This window comes from Malania oleifera, chromosome 13, assembly GCF_029873635.1.
Source record: "Malania oleifera isolate guangnan ecotype guangnan chromosome 13, ASM2987363v1, whole genome shotgun sequence".
Taxonomy (NCBI): domain Eukaryota; kingdom Viridiplantae; phylum Streptophyta; class Magnoliopsida; order Santalales; family Ximeniaceae; genus Malania; species Malania oleifera.
Genome location: NC_080429.1, coordinates 79362477 through 79379822, shown reverse-complemented (window position 1 = coordinate 79379822; position 17346 = coordinate 79362477). Strand labels below are relative to the sequence as shown.

Below are 17346 nucleotides of genomic sequence, written 5' to 3'. Positions count from 1 at the left end.
GATGGACAACAGGGAATTGCAAGGAAAGAGAAAGAAACAGGGCAGAGACAGAGAAAGAAGAAGAAAAAGAAGGGATAAGAAGATGAAGAAACTGGAGATTGGAAGGGTTTGTTTATCCAGAGGGAAACAAATCAGCGGTTATGAAGCTTTAATTCAAATTGCAGAACTAACTCCATATTATAACTGCCAAGTGTATTGATTCCCTGCAATTAATTAAAATACATTAATACAATTTAATTCCAACATGGCAAAAAAGTACGGGAACAAAGTCTGATAAATGATAAATGTACACCTAGAATATGTATATTGAATAGACTGTTTAAATGATTTTGGCGATCCTCTGTCATTTGCCTTAGACCGAAGAAACTGGATTCAGAGAAAGTGACTGCAAATATATAATAGCTCACAAACACTCTAATTAACATATTCAATTATCCATTTAGCATCCAAAGCTCGACCTCTTTGTGAAACAAAACGTCATAAAAAATTACTTTGAGGAATGACAGGAACTTGTGGAATTGCAGAATGTGCATGAGCATTAGGATCCAAAGTAGGTGGCTCAAACGTGCCTCAATATGGTGTCACCACACCCCCCCCCCCCCCCACACATTGAAAACCAGACTAATGGCATGATAAGGAAAATCAAGCAAATATGCATTAGGTCAAAGTTTCTCAGATGGAGAATGGACCTACAGCATGGGCATGGAGCTTCATATTGAAATTATTGGGTAACATTCAAGTCTAATGTGAATCATGACACTATCTCCCTCATTAAATTCCATAGCCCTACAATGCAGAGCAATAACAAGTTTATAATGCATATTATTTGTGGCAAGTTTACACCTAACCTCAACAAACCAGTGGTCATGGCATATTTCCAGTTCAAAAGATACTTGTTACTGATGCCATAACTTGAAAAATCTTGATTTGTTTTTTAAAGGATCCGCCTTGAGTGTCATCTTTATTTAGCTCAAAGAGATGTTATGCAGTAGCTCTCTGTAAATAAATAACTCACTAACAGACATACGCTGCAGTAGTAGTGGTTGAAGATTATATAATTTCCAACTTGCTGTCTTGACTGGACCTCTTTCATTTTGTAGGGGATCCTAAGGCGATTCCATGGACCCATGCAACACCTTTTAAAGCTGCTGCAGATGCATGGTGCCACATGGATATCCATAAAGGGGATGTTGTTGCTTGGCCCACTAATCTCGGCTGGATGATGGGTCCTTGGCTGGTCTATGCTTCACTGCTGAATGGAGCTTCTATGGCCTTATATAATGGATCACCTCTTGGTTCTAGCTTTGCAAAGTTTGTACAGGTTGGAAATTCTACATACTATTATTTCTTTGTTCTTATTTTGTTTTATCTCCTTAGTCCTTTTATGGGGTTATATACTTGTTGATTGAGTCAGTAATTCTGTTATGTTCATTAAGTTTGTGGTGGTGGTCTTATTTGTATATTTGATGCATATTATTAATTTTAAAAAAAGAACTGGGAAGAGTTTCTTTGAATCTTAATCTTGTTCATCTAATTGGTATTGACCATTGTTGAAACTTAAGTTGGCTTCTTTTATGCATGCTTTTGCACCAAGATATTAAGAGAAGGGGGGGGGGGGGGGGGGGGGGGGGAGATGGTTGCTGAAACATTAACAAAGTGAAGTTCTTGAATACTATAGAAAAACAATTGGTTAAATTATAAGTTGACTTGCATTTCGCATACTTCTGCACCGAGACTTCAAAAAGGAGAGAAAAAAAAAAGCAAAAGGTTGCTAAAACATTACCAAAGTGAAGTTCTTGAATACTGTAGAAAAACCATTGCATACAAGATTTAAATAGCTATATAATAGTGACAGGTAGTTACCTTCAGAATATGTATGGGTATGCTGTTCCATTAGCTATTCTTGCAAGCTGGTTATCACACAAATCAAGGAAATTTTGATTTTGACTAAAATTTTGAAGCTCGGAAATTTTGATGAAAATTTTGTTTCAATGTGAACTTTGTTTTCAATTTGAAAAAACGATTGAAATTAGTAGTAAAGCATGGAATTCTTTTATGAAACTTTAGAAATGGTTAATAGACATAATAATGTAAGTTCTAGGACTAATATATTTCAAATTAAACACATCTGTGTTGTGTATGAGGTGCGATAGTTGTACAATAATGTGTATAGAACATATTAGATTAATATAAATTAAATTCATAAATGAATTAAATATTATTTATTAAAGATAATTTAGATATTAATGGTTAAATAAATTGTTGTTGAAATTTTAATTTATCATGTAATTTCAAATGCCCTTGTAATAATCTTTTGTTTCAATAGAAAAAAAGATAAATTAAGAGAGCAACTTCACTTTGCATCCAAATTTCACATTTGAATTCTTAGGAAATTTCACTCTATAGTTAAAATTTTGAATAGTTTTGCTAAAATTTTGAGATCGCGATAAATTTCGGATGATTCTTTGAAGTTTCAATGGAAATTATGCAAGATGGAAATCAACTATCATTTCAATTATGAGGGTGATGGAAAGTGGAAATTTTGACGGAAATTTCTATAATTTCATGGAAATTTAAGACCATGCATGTGATATATTTCAACTAATTAACCTTTCAGTTTAGGCCTATTTTATATCTACTGTTTTAAGAGGACTGTTATCAGGTGATATGCTTGTAGGATGATAGAACCAAATATTCCTTCTCTTGTATCCCCTGAATAATGCTCCACATGCTAGTTTGGTTTTGGTTTAGAGCTTAGATGATCCTGTTGATTACAGGGATCCTTTAGGTCACCAAGCAAAATTCTTGGAATGTGAATTTTGATTATGCTAGTCTTGTTGCCACCAACATATATTTGAACCCCTGTACGCTTGAACATTGCTCTGCCATGTGAGTACTGTGAAATTACTTGTGATATCTTTGATTCCTTCTACCATCAAATCCCTCATTAATCAATAGTATGATGCCCTTGGAAGTTTACAATATTTCCTTTATTTCTTTATTTCTTTCTTTCCTTGTTTTTCCTTTTATCCTTTTCTCCTTTTCTCCTTTTTCCTTGGGGTTCTTTTTTGGTAATTGTTTGAGGCACTGGGCAATCTATGGGGTTAGGCTGCATTTCAAATCCCAGCATTTTACCCTACCCAAATATTTAGAGAGATGTGTCTTACAAGTTTAAACTGGACAGCAAGACCTTCTCATAGGTGGTATCCTATCTTCATTGCAGGGGACTCCTGTTCCTGTCTTAACCTAGGATCAGTGGCATGTGTGGTCTGATGGACAGATTACCTGTATTACTGAGTTGCTTTTGGTCTCATAGTTTTAGTTTTTATCCTATCTTTATTGTAGGGGGCTCCTGTTCCCCTGTTAGCATTGAATTGGTAACATTTGTGGTCTAATGGAAAGACAGCCTGCATTGCTAAGCTGCTTTTGGAATTGTGCAATGGGGAAACAAGTGCTTTGGCACCCCTCTGGCTTACAATTTGGTTATTTAAGACCCTATGATTCTGTGTAGTTTATATCTGATTTCCTTCTAGGAATGTTTGGAACGTTTTTCAGTGGGCAATATTCTGTGGGCATTTGTTTGTGGTTGTGGTCCCAGTGTTTGCACTTCGGAAGAGCACCTTTCAGGAAAGCAGTTAAGAGAAGCCTTTTGAAACAAAGGCTGCAAAATGGCAAGCAAAACTGCTGCATCAGATAACCCTATTTTCATTGGTAGCTTCATGTTTTCACTTATAAAAATCCGAGTGCGTTTCTTTTTCCTTTCTATGGTGTTGTGTTCCATCAGTAATTTTTCCATATTTTTATTTTGTATTTTTATTTGGACCTTTGTTTGGGGTTGGGGATTGCTCATTTACTTCGATTTCAATTGCTAAAAAATGGAAGAGAATAGAAATGGTGCAATGGTCTTAAATGTCCACGAAATGTTTGGAAATTTTGTCAAGTTTTGGTTTCCACAACCCTTGAAATTGAAATGGTAGTCAATTTCTGTTGAATCTGAAATTTCTCAAAATCTCAGAATTTCAGAAGAATTTTTCAAACATTTGACCGCAGAACAAAAATTCCTTTTGAGTCTAAATTTGAGATTCAAAACCAAAAATCGTATTTTTCTCTTTATAAATCGTTTATTTTTATTGAAAATAGATATTATTACTAAAATGATATGACTGATAAGTAATAACTTTCAAGTGTTTGAAATCTATTGTATTTTCTTTGGGAGGGAGGATTACTCTAATTCAGGCTTGTCTTCCTAGTATTCTGTTGTATTTTCTTTCTATCTTTAAAATTCCAACGGGAGTCGCTAGTAGGATTGAGAGAATTATGAGAGATTTTCTTTGGTCAGGGGTAGCAGGTTCTAGGGATCATTTGGTGGGTTGGGAGGTGGTTTGTAAGACTGAAGAGGAAGGATGGTTTGAGTCTTGGAAATTTGGTGTCTAGAAACATGACTCTTCTGGCTAAGTGGCTCTGGCAGTTACCGCTGGAGGTTTCTTCATTGTGACATAAGAGTTATCAAAAGTAAATTTGGATTTGATGGGAATGGATGGGTTACTAATTTGGGTTTTAGATGCTCTTCGAAATGTCCGTGGAAAGCTATATCTCTGATTTACCCTCACTTTATTTCGCATACTGAATTTATTTTGGGTAAGGGTTGTAATATCCATTTTTGGAAAGACCTATGGATGGGGAATGTTGTTTTGTCGACCTTTTTTCCTCGCCCTTTTCGATTGAGCTCAGGGAAAAATGATCCCATTTCTTCATTTAGAGTAGACTCGGACGGTCTTTTACCCTCTTGGGATTTCGAATTCAGAAGAGCCTTTAATGATAGGGAAACTATTGTGTTATCTTCCTTATTGATTAAGCTGAATAATTGTAGGGTATCCTCTGAAAATGATGGGCCGATATTGGTTGTTGGATTCTCTAGGAGTCTGTTCTTGTAAATCTTTCTTTGAATTCTTGATTCAGACAAATTCCTCTTTTCCTCTTTACAAGGTTATATGAAAGGTCAAAAGTTCCCCTAAAATCAAAGTGTTTCTTTGGTTGGTTGTGCTTAATAGGGTAAATAGTAACAACTTGTTGCGGATGAGGGGGCCTTTAAAGGCTCTCCTTCCTGATATTTGTATGCTGTGCTTTAATTGTTCAGAGTCTGTTCCACACCTTTTCCTGCGCTGCAATCATGCATGGAAGGTTCGGAACAAGTTATTCAATTACTTTGAAGAAAGTTGGGTTTGTCCTAGAACAGTGGAGGAGTTCTTGGCAATTTCTTTTGTGGGGCTTGGGAGGAAGAAGGAAGGAATTGCATTATGGAATTGTGCTATATTTGCAGTGTTTTGAGGCTTGTGGAAGGGACGTAATGCGCATATATTTCCAGGGAAGAAGTTACCATATTGGTTGGCATCGGAAAAGACAGTGTTTATGGCTTCTTTATGGTGTTTCAGTGTAGGGCTATGGAAATTTCAAGGGAATGTGTGTTTCAGGAGTTCAGCGTGATTGGAAGTCTCTTCTAAGGGCGTGTTTAGTTTTTGTCATTGGTTATTTTTGCAATTTTCTTTTTGGTTTTCCTGAGGATTATCAGAATTGTTTAAGGAGATGTCCTCTATCCTGCTTGTAAATTCTATCTTTATCTAATGAATTTCTTTTTCTATAAAAAGAAATGAATATATTTTGCTCTTTTGTTTGTTGTAGACCATTTGTGCATGTAATTTGGAATAGGTTTTGAAATTTTGTACTGAATATTACAATTTGATTCAGTTCTTGATACTCAATTCCTAAAATTGAAATTTTGATTCATGATTCATATCTCAATTAGACACCTATGCTTTACACACTATATACTTGTCATTTTTTTATTTTACTAATTATTTTTTAGTTCTAAATGTTGCATTATAATGTCTGTCAACCATTTCTGAAGTTTCTTAAAAACATTCCATGCTTTACTAGTAATTCCCATCTTTTTTAAAAATTAAAACTGAAACGGATGTCGGCATCAAATTTTATTTACTGAAGCCACAAAAATTTAGTTGAAATCTAAAGTTCAAAACCTTGGGTGTGGGTCTGTCCGTAAAGAGAACGATTGCAAGGACAAAACTACCATGGCCTTGTGTAGAATTACTAATATAAAAATAAATGAAGCAGCGACAGCAGAAAAGCCTTATTTCAACTATTTAGGGATGGTAGGGTGAATTATGTTGGCCACACTATTGACAATCTTGGAAACTAAGGGTCTGTTGGCTAGCTTTTTTGTTTTTATTTTCATTTCTGTATAGTGAAAAAAATAGATTATGAAAACACATGTTTATGTTACCAGTTTTATTTTTGATGTCAATTTTCATCTGTTTTTGAAAAAAATTGAAAACTTAATTTTATTGTTTTCAATTGTTTTGGATACCTGTTGTTAGAATCCTTTAATATTCATAATTAACTTTGTGGATTGACAACAACAACAACTGCTCTATTAGGCCAAGTTATTTTAGGTCTATTAAATCTTTCCTTACTACTTCATTCCAAGTTATTTTAGGTCTACCCCTACATATTTTCATGCCAAAAAACATAACTCACTTCTCCTCACAAGTGCTCTATTAGACCCACATTTCAAATGCCCAAACCTTCTAAGTCGCCCCTCCCTTATCTTATGTATAAAACTGCAATTTTGTACAAAGTCCTTAATTAAAAATTAAAAATTAAAATTAAATGATCATATGGACTTGAAGTATATTTAAAATAAAAATATTCATAAATTTAAACCAACTTAAAAAAAAAATAATAGAGGCCATTTAGAAAACTGTTTTTACTATTTTTCAATTGTCATAATCTATATGATTGTTCTTGTAAAGTGAATTTTGAAATAACATAATAATTATAATAAATTTATATTTTTATTATAATTTTTAAAATTTTTATTATTGTGCACTTTTATTATTTTAATATTATTTTTTATTGTTATTTGATTCAAGGACAAAGATGAGTATTTGTTCAGTTAAGTTGTTAATTTGTTTTTGTTTTAGAAATATTAAACAAACAAGTTGTTCGTTTATCATTTTTAGTTTTTGTTTCTGGCTTTCACTTTTGTAATTTTTGACAGTGATACTAGATGGACCCTAAATAATCAGCTAGTTTGGAATTCTGAACTTGAAACCACACTGAATTTTGTTAGTAGACACAGCCTGAGAATTATGACCTAGTTGGGCAGAACAGAAATAAATGATAATAGTTGACTTGAAATTTGAAATTTTATATGAAGGAAATGGCCGATCCATACTCATATTGAAGAATCCTAAAGCGGATACATTAGTGAAACCATCTTGAATCTAGCATGCTCAGAGGAATATATTTTAAAAAAGTTTTCATGGACTAACGTATTTTAAATATTCATTGAATGGTATTTTGAAAGGAGGTTTTGCAGCCTTGTCAAAACCTATGTCCTATAGAAACATCCTTAATTTGGGTTATCTGAGTTTGATGTTTGTAGATGCCTTGTTAGTCTTGGTGCATCTGCAATCAAATTTCAATTGCTTTACTAACTTTCAACTCAATAATTTGTGCAGGGAGTTGGATCCTCCTTCCATGCCTAGGATTGATCATAGGATATGTGGCAGAGTCCCTCGATTAATCTTGGGTCCCAGGATGTTGTGGAGAGGTTTGGCTTGGTGGGCTGGCCAGTGTCCTCAACCTTTCCTTTGCCTACTTAAATGTTGCACGCAACATGTTTCCTTTCCTCATTGCTTCTTTAGGCTATATTTTTGCTATACCATTAGGTAATTCAAATCACATTCTCCTATTGGCTGAAGCTGTATGCACAATCATAACTTCCCCTCATTGGATAATAGCCTCACCCCTAGCTAGCACTATAGATACCCCTTTCTTTACCCCATTTAGGAGATCTATTGACTCTCACTTTCCCTGTAGAATCTGTTTCTAACCTAGGGTTTCTCTCTCTAGAGCCTTGTATCCACCACACCATCCATGTTGCAAGGACGTCTCTCCCTTATCCTTGCATAATCCCTACGTCATCCTCTTGCTGCCTGAAAAATGAGCTTCTTAGGATTGCCCAATTCTCCTCTCTTCACAACTACATTCCATTACTTGTATGCAAAGTTGCATCCATTGTCCTCTAGGAACCTGCATCTACAAAATTTGTGAATTTTTTAATCACTAAAAAGGAAGATGTCATTAAAGGGCACCAAGAGGATGCCAATCCAGTACAAATCACCGACAGTTTTAAAAGTTGAATGAGGTTAATGATAGCTGTTAAAGCTTGATATACATTGTTGACCCACAACCTATTAGCTTAAGCTTTTAGGTAAGGTGGTATTCTAACATGGTATCAGAGCTGGTTACCAAAAGATCCTGGGTTCTAGTCTTGTTTCCTGTGTTTATTATGTGTATTGAAAAAAAAAAGTTATTGTATTCCCTGTAATGGGTGTTTATCTATCAAGTGTTTATCCCTCCATGTGCTGTTGGGCTGCACATGCAGGTGAGTGTTAAAGCTTGATATATATTGTTGGCCCACAACCTATTAATTTAAGCTTTTAGATAAAGTGGTATTCTAATCATAGCATTTACATCAATGTCACCTAACCATTGTAGCAAAAAGGTTGGAAGTTCTAAGCCATCTATCTTTGAGCCAGCAGAGAGAACATTCCTGTCCCTCGAATGCTCTCCTATTTCTCTCCACACAATTCAAAAAACAGTGAGGGGGATAACCTGTTTTGTCTTCTTAACTATATAAATTTAATGCCCAATCCTGGACCATAATTCTTAGGTGTTTGAATCAGCTTTAACCCAAAAAAGATCGTTCATTGAGTGTGGTATCGCATAGCTACTTGGCTCAAGTGCAGTGAAGAAGGATTTTGTGAACAGTTTCTCCTTCTTTGCATAAAAAACATGAATGTAAATATTTCCACTGTTCAAATTGTCAACAGATATAATTCTCTCCCAGGCTGCTTTTTTAGAAAAAAAGGCAGCCTTTGTAGGAACTTGCACTTTCCAAATTGCTTTCTAGGAAAAGCTGATCTTGCAGTCTCCAGTGTTGTGCTGCTTTTGGATCTCCTCGTGGAGAGATTTCATGCTGAAAGGACCTCCCATTAGTTAATTTCCATATAGCCACTCTTTCGAATAATTAATTTTTGCTCATATAACCATTTGAACAAGTCATCGGAGGATCGTTCTCCCAATCTCATGGTTGCCTAGTAAAGTTTATGTTCCAAACCACTGTGTCCTTTACACAGTTTATTCTATCTGTCACTCTAGCATTTGTGTTCCCTTAGGAAGCCAAAAGTGCTGTGAGAATTGAACCTTGAGAGCTTGGTTTCCATGCAGCTTGTCATGCCACAAAAGGTTAGAATTTTCATTACCACAACAAGAGCTGCAAGTTGCCAGAAAATGTACTATCCATTCCTAGTCCATCTCCACAGTCCAAACGCCTACATGATACCCTCCGCTTTACATCCTTAATGATTTCCCAGTCAAACTTACTTTGAAATTATAATCTTTCTCTGTAAGATTTCTTATCCATCTATGCATTGTGTGTTCCATTTTCCAAGAGAACCATTGTTGAAGCAGTAACAAGAGATTTATTGTTCAATCCTTTTAAATATAGGGGCTATTGAACCATCCCTCATTTAACCTAGCGATACTTAAAATCATCTCTGCTGTTATCCCATAAGAATCTGTTTTGAATGTCTTCAACCCTCTTTGACATTGAGCTAGGAATTGGAAAAAGGACATAAAATAAAGTGGAAGATTAGCTATCTTCTTATGAGAATGGGCCCTGCCCCTTAAAGTAGAAGATTTCTTGTCTACCCAGCAAGTTTTTTTCTCTACTTCCTCGATGATAGGCTCTGAACCCATGAATATTAACAGGCTTAATCTTTTGGCTGAAAGGAAGTTAGGGGAAGCTTACAAGAACAATAGAGCATAGATAAAATAGTATGTATATCATGATCATGTTAATAAATAATAGTTTTTGTTTTGCCATTGCTGTTAATTTCTAAGTACAGGGTAAGGGTAGAGTGATTTTGTTATTGACGTTTTCAAATAGGCACAAAGCCAAGCATAATCTTTCAATTTAAGCTCCTTGATGCATATTATGTGCTTCTTTGTTTGGCAATATTATGTGTTTCTTGGCATCAAAAGGTTTGCTGATCTTGGTAATAACTTGTGTATCATTAACTGTTACATGTTCAAATATTTATGGGCCTTGGGTTTATTGATATTTTGTTCATTTCATTTCCTCCTTCAACTTGTATAGGATGCTAAAGTAACAATGCTTGGCGTGATCCCAAGTATTGTTCGGACATGGAAAAGTATGAATTGCATCACTGGCTATGACTGGTCATCCATTCGGTAAGTGTACGTTTCAACGCCCTTAACCCTCTATGATTTTCATATCTATATATCTATGTATTACACTAATACCTAATAAGAAAGGACTCTCATTGTGTTCCAGAGGTTGAACCCCTTTACTTATGCCTTTGAATCCACAAAAAAATTGGTGCCTATCTATCTATTTATCGTACCTCTGCACTGGGGTGGGCATCTTATATCTCCTAATAAAATTGTGATTCTAATTACATTGCTTTCTCTATAATTGGTTGGCACCTAGTTGACATACTACATGTCTCAAAATTTGTTTTTAGCTCTAGGGATGAGGGATGCTTGGCCCATGTTCGCATAAATTGGTGAAAAAAGGATTCATTTAGCTGACCCCACCTAGCAGGACTTCAAGATTGGTTTTTTGTTGTTGTTGGATGAGGGGTGCTTGGGTCTCAAGAATTTGGCATCTAAAACCATTACCCTTGTGGGTAAGTGGTTGTCTATCTAGGGATGAGGGATGCTTGGGTCTCAAGAGTTTGGTGTCTAAAAATATTACCCTTGCGGGTAAGTAGCCATTGACATTTTCTTTTGGAAGCCACTCTTTGGAATGATTTTTTTTTTTTTTTTGGTTGGCATAGAGAATTCATTAAAAGGCACCAAAGGGGTGCCCCCATATACAGTGTCAAAAGAAAAAAGAATCCATACGCAAAATTAGAATTGTAAAGTGTGTATCTCGTACCCACCACTATATCAACTAATTAGAGTGGTTTCTATCTTTCATTATGTTGAGTGATGTATCTTGTCCTTCAAAAGCTCTTCCGTTTCTTTCTCTCTGCACAATCCAGAAATTGGTTTAAGGAGAATTAGATTCAACTTTCCTTCTTTCCTTACTTGAACTAGTACCTCTCCAGGCCCAGATATCACTCTCTTTGGCAATAACCTATTGCTGCCTGATGGGAGCAGTGGCCAGATCCCAGAGATTTTCTGGCCCAAGAATATTGCAGGAGGATATGTTCAATATTTTCAGCATCTTCCTCACTCAAAAAAGCATTTTTTGATGAGGCAGACTGCTTTCTGAAGCTTGTTAATAATGAGAATCTTCCCAAGAGTTGCCTCAAGTGAAAATTTAGTTTTGCAAGGGAATGCGTCTGATGCTGATATTGGATATACAGTTTCTATAAAAGAATATATATTGGAACTAGAGCTTTTCATGAAAGCACATGGAAATCCACCTTGCTTATTTCTCCCATTTTCTTTCCTTTAATTTTAAAATGGGGGATAGTTGTCAAGTTTCTTTCTAAGAGGATCTTTGGGTAATGGGTAGGATTGCATTGTTCTCCTATTGCTTTTCCTTCTCTTTTTAGCCTTACTATGTGCTTGAGTGTTCGTGCTTTTTCTTTTCTGATTAGTGATGGTGATTATGCCTTGTGAGATTTTCATTTGGTAGGAATTTCATTGTTAGGGAGGCTGAGGAGCTTTCTTTGCTTGTTATTTGGATTCCTTTCATCCCGCCCATGAAAGAAATGCTAGGATTTGAACTTTTGATGTTTCTGATGAGTTCTATAGACCTTTTTATTCTTATTTGATTTGTTCCTTTAATCCCTTTCCTTTTGCTAATTGTTGGTGGAATGCTAAGGTTCCCTTTTTGGTTGAGGATTTTGTTTGGATGCTTATTATTAATAGAGTTTAACACCAACAACCTGATGTAGATTAGAAGGTCTCACTGGGCATTGTCTTATGATGCATGTGATGTGTTAGTCTTTTGGTGAGTTTTGGTTATGCTCTACATCGTTCAAGACATTTTTTCCTGATTGCTTTAAGAGGTTTTGGAAGGTGCAAGGAAACAGGCAGATCATGATGCTGTTCATTTTTCGCTGTTTTATGGTTGGTATGGCTTTGCGAGAAATGCTGGCATTTCCCATGATTGTTCTTTGCCTACTGGTTTCATTTGGTTCACGATTGTATTTTTTGCATTGTCATAGGTTTTCTCTTCTGGTTATTTTAGTGGTTTTAGTTTCTCTGATCTGAACAGTCAATTGGTACGCCATCTTAGTTTTATTTTATATGCATTTTTGTTTTTCCTATTGTTATTCACATAATCACATTGTTTAGGGGGGTTTCTCATCCTCTTTTATATTCTTCATCATATTAATAAATTCTCTTTTTTATCTATCCCGAAAAAATAGTTGTACCTTGCATAGTCTGCACTTGACTTATGCTTTAATTTTGCTGGCAGAATGTCAAATCCCTTCTGTGAACCTCCAATTATTTTTGGCATTGAGAATCTTAAACCCTGTTTCAAATAAAATGATTTTCATATATATGCTCGGATAATGAAAAGAGAAAAAGAAAAATGTTGTCTCTCTCTCTCTCTCTCTCTCTCTCTCTCTCTCTCTCTCTCTCTATTCTGACATTCCCCTAATAAACCTTAAACCCCTCTTTGTATTTCCTACTAAAACCCTTAGGAGTTGTTTGGTATCACTGTCAAAAATTAGAGAAACAAAAACTAGAAACGAAAGCTGAAAATTAGAAATAAATACTAAAAACTAGAAACCGGCAACCTGTTTGGTTAACATTTATAGAACTAATACAAATTAAAATTTTAATTAAAAAATGCTCATTTTCATCTTTAAATCAAATAATATTATAAAAATAGAATTAAAATAATAAAATTACAAATAATGCACATAATTATTTTATTTAATTGTTCAATTTTCAAAATTTAATTTACAATAAAAATTTTATTGGACATGACAATTGAAAATTAGTAAAAGTATTTTGTAATTGGTTCTATTATTAGTTTTTGAAATTTATGCATACATATTTTTTAATTATATTTAAATTCATATGATCATTTAATTTTGATTTTAATTTAAAAGTGTATAAAATGAATAATTTAATTCAAAAAAACTATTTTTGGATATTAAAATTTTTGGCAATAGGTTTTCAAAAACAAATGAAAATCATAAAATCTGTTTTTCAATTTTTTGACAAACAACTGAAAACCAACAATAGAAACAAAAAAATGACAATAGAATCAAACTCGTTTTTGTAATCTGTTTCTTTACTGTGGAGAAAAAAAAAAAATAAAAAACAGAAAATAACAATGATACCAAATAGACCCTTAATTTTTCCATTTTGAATTGAGGATCCCTTGCAAGCACTGTTCTTTCCATTCTCTGCAGATAAAATTTGAATTCCTCCATAAAACAAGCTAATCCTGAATTTTACCTCTGGTGGCCTGGTCCCCTAATCGGACACCCTGAGAATCCGAATACTTGGTTACAGCAGTGTCAGGTTCATAGTTCTGAATGTGAATAAGCTTCAAAGCAAGTTGAGTTTAGGCAACTTCATATTTTATTCCTATTTGTACCAAATTTGCTTCTTTGCATCCATACCCTCTCTAATGTTTTCTGACCAACTAAAATTTTTTATAAATATTTTATTTACAAAATATTCATTGTCATGTTCCAATGTTTGGAAATCGTGCATTTGCATGGGTTGCTGCCATTAGCTTCCTAATTTTTTTTCAAAATAATAAAAAGAAACTTTGTTAGAAGGAAGAATATGCAAAGAGGATGACGGATTACAACAACAAGAAGCCTTAAGACTCACTAGGTGGGGTCGGTTACATGAATCCTTTTCTGCCAATGCACCTGATCAAGAGCGAGGATAACAGATCCTACTGAAAAAAAAAAAAAAAACTCGTGGCAGTGCAAAAAAGACAATCCTGTCTTAAATCAGATCAATAGACGAGCTATCAGGGAAAATATGAGCATCTCTCTATACCACTTAGAAATTAATGCTCCCAAAGGCAGTCCTATATTTTGGAAATTTCACTGAAATTTCTATCAGATTTTCAGATTTTGGGAGGCTTCAAAAGGAAAACAGGTTTCAATTTTCATTTTGCAAATTTTCAGCTGAAATACCTGATAATTTGGACAAATAGGTCCATGTATTGGAAAGAAACTATAAAAAAGGGCGAAATTTTGGGGGTTTTCATTTTGTCTCAAAATCACGCATAATCATTTATTTTAATATTTCTCAAAATTTCACCCATAATTTCCATAATTTACTATAAGTTTCCAATGTTTCTTCATATCGAAATTGAAATTTCTATCGAGGGCAAACTTGTAGTCATTGCTCCAAGAAACTAGAGCATGCCTAGCATGCACCAAGAAAACTGAAAAGCTTATTCCATGAACTCCAAGCCCAGAGCAATGGAGAAACAGATGAGCATGGGACTCATGGCTAGCATAACACATCACACACATCAGGAGATAATTCTTGCGAAGTCTTCCAATTTGCAAGTGTTAACTTTATTAAGAATGTCCATCCACAGAAAAGATTTACAAGAGAACACTCCTTAGACATCTGGAGTCCAAATTTTGCCTTCCCCTTTATAGGAAAGCTGAAAAGAATCCAATAAACTAAAAGGCAAAGAAAGCTCCTTGGTCTCCCTGTTTTGATTCTTTGGAAAATGAAAATCTAAAAAAAGAAATAGAAAAGAAAAGAAAAAAAAAAACATCCACGAGTAATCAAGAAATAAGAAATAGGTTACCTAGGACGCAGAGTAAAATGAAAAGAAAAAGGGAAACAGAAAAAAGTAAATAAATAAATAAATAAAAGATAAAAAAAATTAACACCCCCCACCCAATAATCCTCCCAAAACAACATGAGACCTGCCCGAGCTGCCACCAATTTTTGTTTAATGTAGGGAAATAAATGGGGTGGAATTTACATCGTGAATTTCCACAAGATTTAATGAGAAATCTAATTCCAATATTTGAATCCAATGCATCTCTAGTAAGCTAAAATTACTCTTGATTACTCCATGCCAAAGACGGAAGCATCAACGCCATGACCACTTTCTCACAAGGGCAATGTTCTTAGATCCCAAATTCTTGAGACACAGGCGGCTCTCATACTTGACCTACAAATAACATCCCAATTCATGTTATACTTCCCCACGTTCCACCCCACTCCATCCCCACCACCACACCCCCACCCCCCACCCCCCTAAAGCCCCCAATTCACAAGATAATTGCTGCTAGTATTTTGTAAATTGTAATAAAGGCTTGTTTTCTTTGTGCAAGTGCATGCTTGTATGTGTATGCACATCTAAAGGTGTGGATTTTAAATGCATGTAGTTTTTACACAAATCATTAATGCTGCTCCTAAAATTGTTTTTTTTAATGTGTTCATTTTTTTTGGGAATACACTAGTTGCTTTAGCTCCACTGGTGAGGCTTCTAATATAGATGAATACCTTTGGTTGATGGGGAGGGCTGAATACAAACCTATCATTGAGTATTGTGGTGGCACAGAGATTGGTGGCGGATTTGTTTCTGGATCATTGTTACAGGCTCAGTCATTGGCTGCTTTTAGCACACCAGCTATGGGTTGCAGTTTATTTATTCTCGCTGATGATGGAAATCCTATTGTAAGCATTGCCCTTCTTTACAAGTTGAAAAAAATAGCATATTGATCTTTACTTTCTTGCGTAACAAATTGTCATTTAGACTATAATGCCACACCTGCGCATGGCATGCCTTACAAATCTTGATATTGACATCAAAATTTGCACATTTTCTATTGTTAGATTACCACTTCACCTAAAAGCTTAAGCTATTAGGTTGTGGGCCAACAGTGTGTACCTAGCTTTAACACTCCCCGGCTTGTGCAGCTGACCGCAGGTGGAGATATAAACACATGATAATAACTCCCATTACAAGGAATACAATAATTGTTTTAATACCACACAATAAACGCAGGCAAAAGGATTAGAACCCAAGACCTCCTAGTAACCAGCTTTGATACCATGTTAGATTACCACTTCACCTTAAAGCTTAAGTAATTAGATTGCGGCCAACAATGTATCCCAAGCTTTAACAGCTATCAATCATATGTACTTGTGGAGAAACCTGGTTTGCCAATTGCTGCTAATATTTTAAATCCTTTAATTTTAATCTCCTCTTTTAAGTCCTCGATTTTTTATGGTGCTGTACATGAAGTTCTTCACTGTGTCCAAATGGAGAAAATAACACCCTTACTGGGTAAATAACATATTAGTAGCTCATATAACCTTTATCTGATTTGGTAATTGTCTTGATACCTGCCAATACACTGCACATTTTTATGTATGCAGCATAGGCATGCTTAGGGTTACACTCAAACTAGAAGATCACAAGTTCAAGTTATGCAGACATCCTTAAGGCATTACCCACCCTCCTGACCCACACAAGAACGAAGATCCCAGTCTGATGTGAGAGTTTTCTGCACTGGGCATTGAATGTGTTTTTAGTATAGGAGCTTGTCTTGAAAACTTACCATAACATTTCTGAGGAAAATATCAATTTTCTTTTCTAGGTAAATCCTATATTATCCTTTTATTGATCCTGGCCATTGTTTAACTGCATATAAGATTTATAACTTAAATAAATTTTATAGACTATTTTTCATGTGTGCTTGTTTGTTCACTTTTTTGCTTTTCTCACAAAATATTTTTTAGCATTATCAACTGCTTGAACAAGTGTTGGCTGCATAATGTTTTTTTTAATTATTATTATTGTTGTCTTTGAAAATTTATGGGAGTCTTCATGATTTGTACCCGATTACCTTTTATTTTTTTCATTTATAGCTAGGAGATGCACCTGGAATTGGTGAATTGGCCCTTGGTCCCCTAATGTTTGGAGCTTCAAATACACTACTAAACGCTGATCACTATGACGTCTACTTCAAAGGAATGCCTGTTTGGAATGGGAAGGTTGGCAAAATTCTACATAGATCGTCATGCTAGATTGAGATCTAGCTCCAAATTTATTGAAACATTGCAGTTGATTTTTTCTTGTGCAGGTTTTGCGAAGGCATGGGGATATGTTTGAGCGTACTTCTCAAGGGTACTATCGTGCACATGGTCGTGCCGATGATACCATGAATCTTGGGGGTATTAAGGTCTGTACCCATTCTCACAAAATACACCTGCAGACATGCATTCCTAAAAAGAGGGGTGACCTGCAATGACACTTGCACCATCACT

At 35.0% G+C, this 17346-nt stretch overlaps 1 protein-coding gene across 1 annotated transcript in view; it reads left to right on the top strand.

The window, feature by feature from the left end:
• Nucleotides 1-17346, top strand: part of LOC131146117 (probable acyl-activating enzyme 17, peroxisomal) — a 78381-nt gene that overhangs the window by 59678 nt on the left and 1357 nt on the right. The window contains exons 8-12 of the mRNA XM_058095471.1: nt 1101-1321; nt 10244-10338; nt 15534-15750; nt 16948-17073; nt 17163-17261. Coding sequence (XP_057951454.1) covers nt 1101-1321; nt 10244-10338; nt 15534-15750; nt 16948-17073; nt 17163-17261 — 758 coding nt within the window. The remainder of the gene's footprint in view (nt 1-1100; nt 1322-10243; nt 10339-15533; nt 15751-16947; nt 17074-17162; nt 17262-17346) is intronic.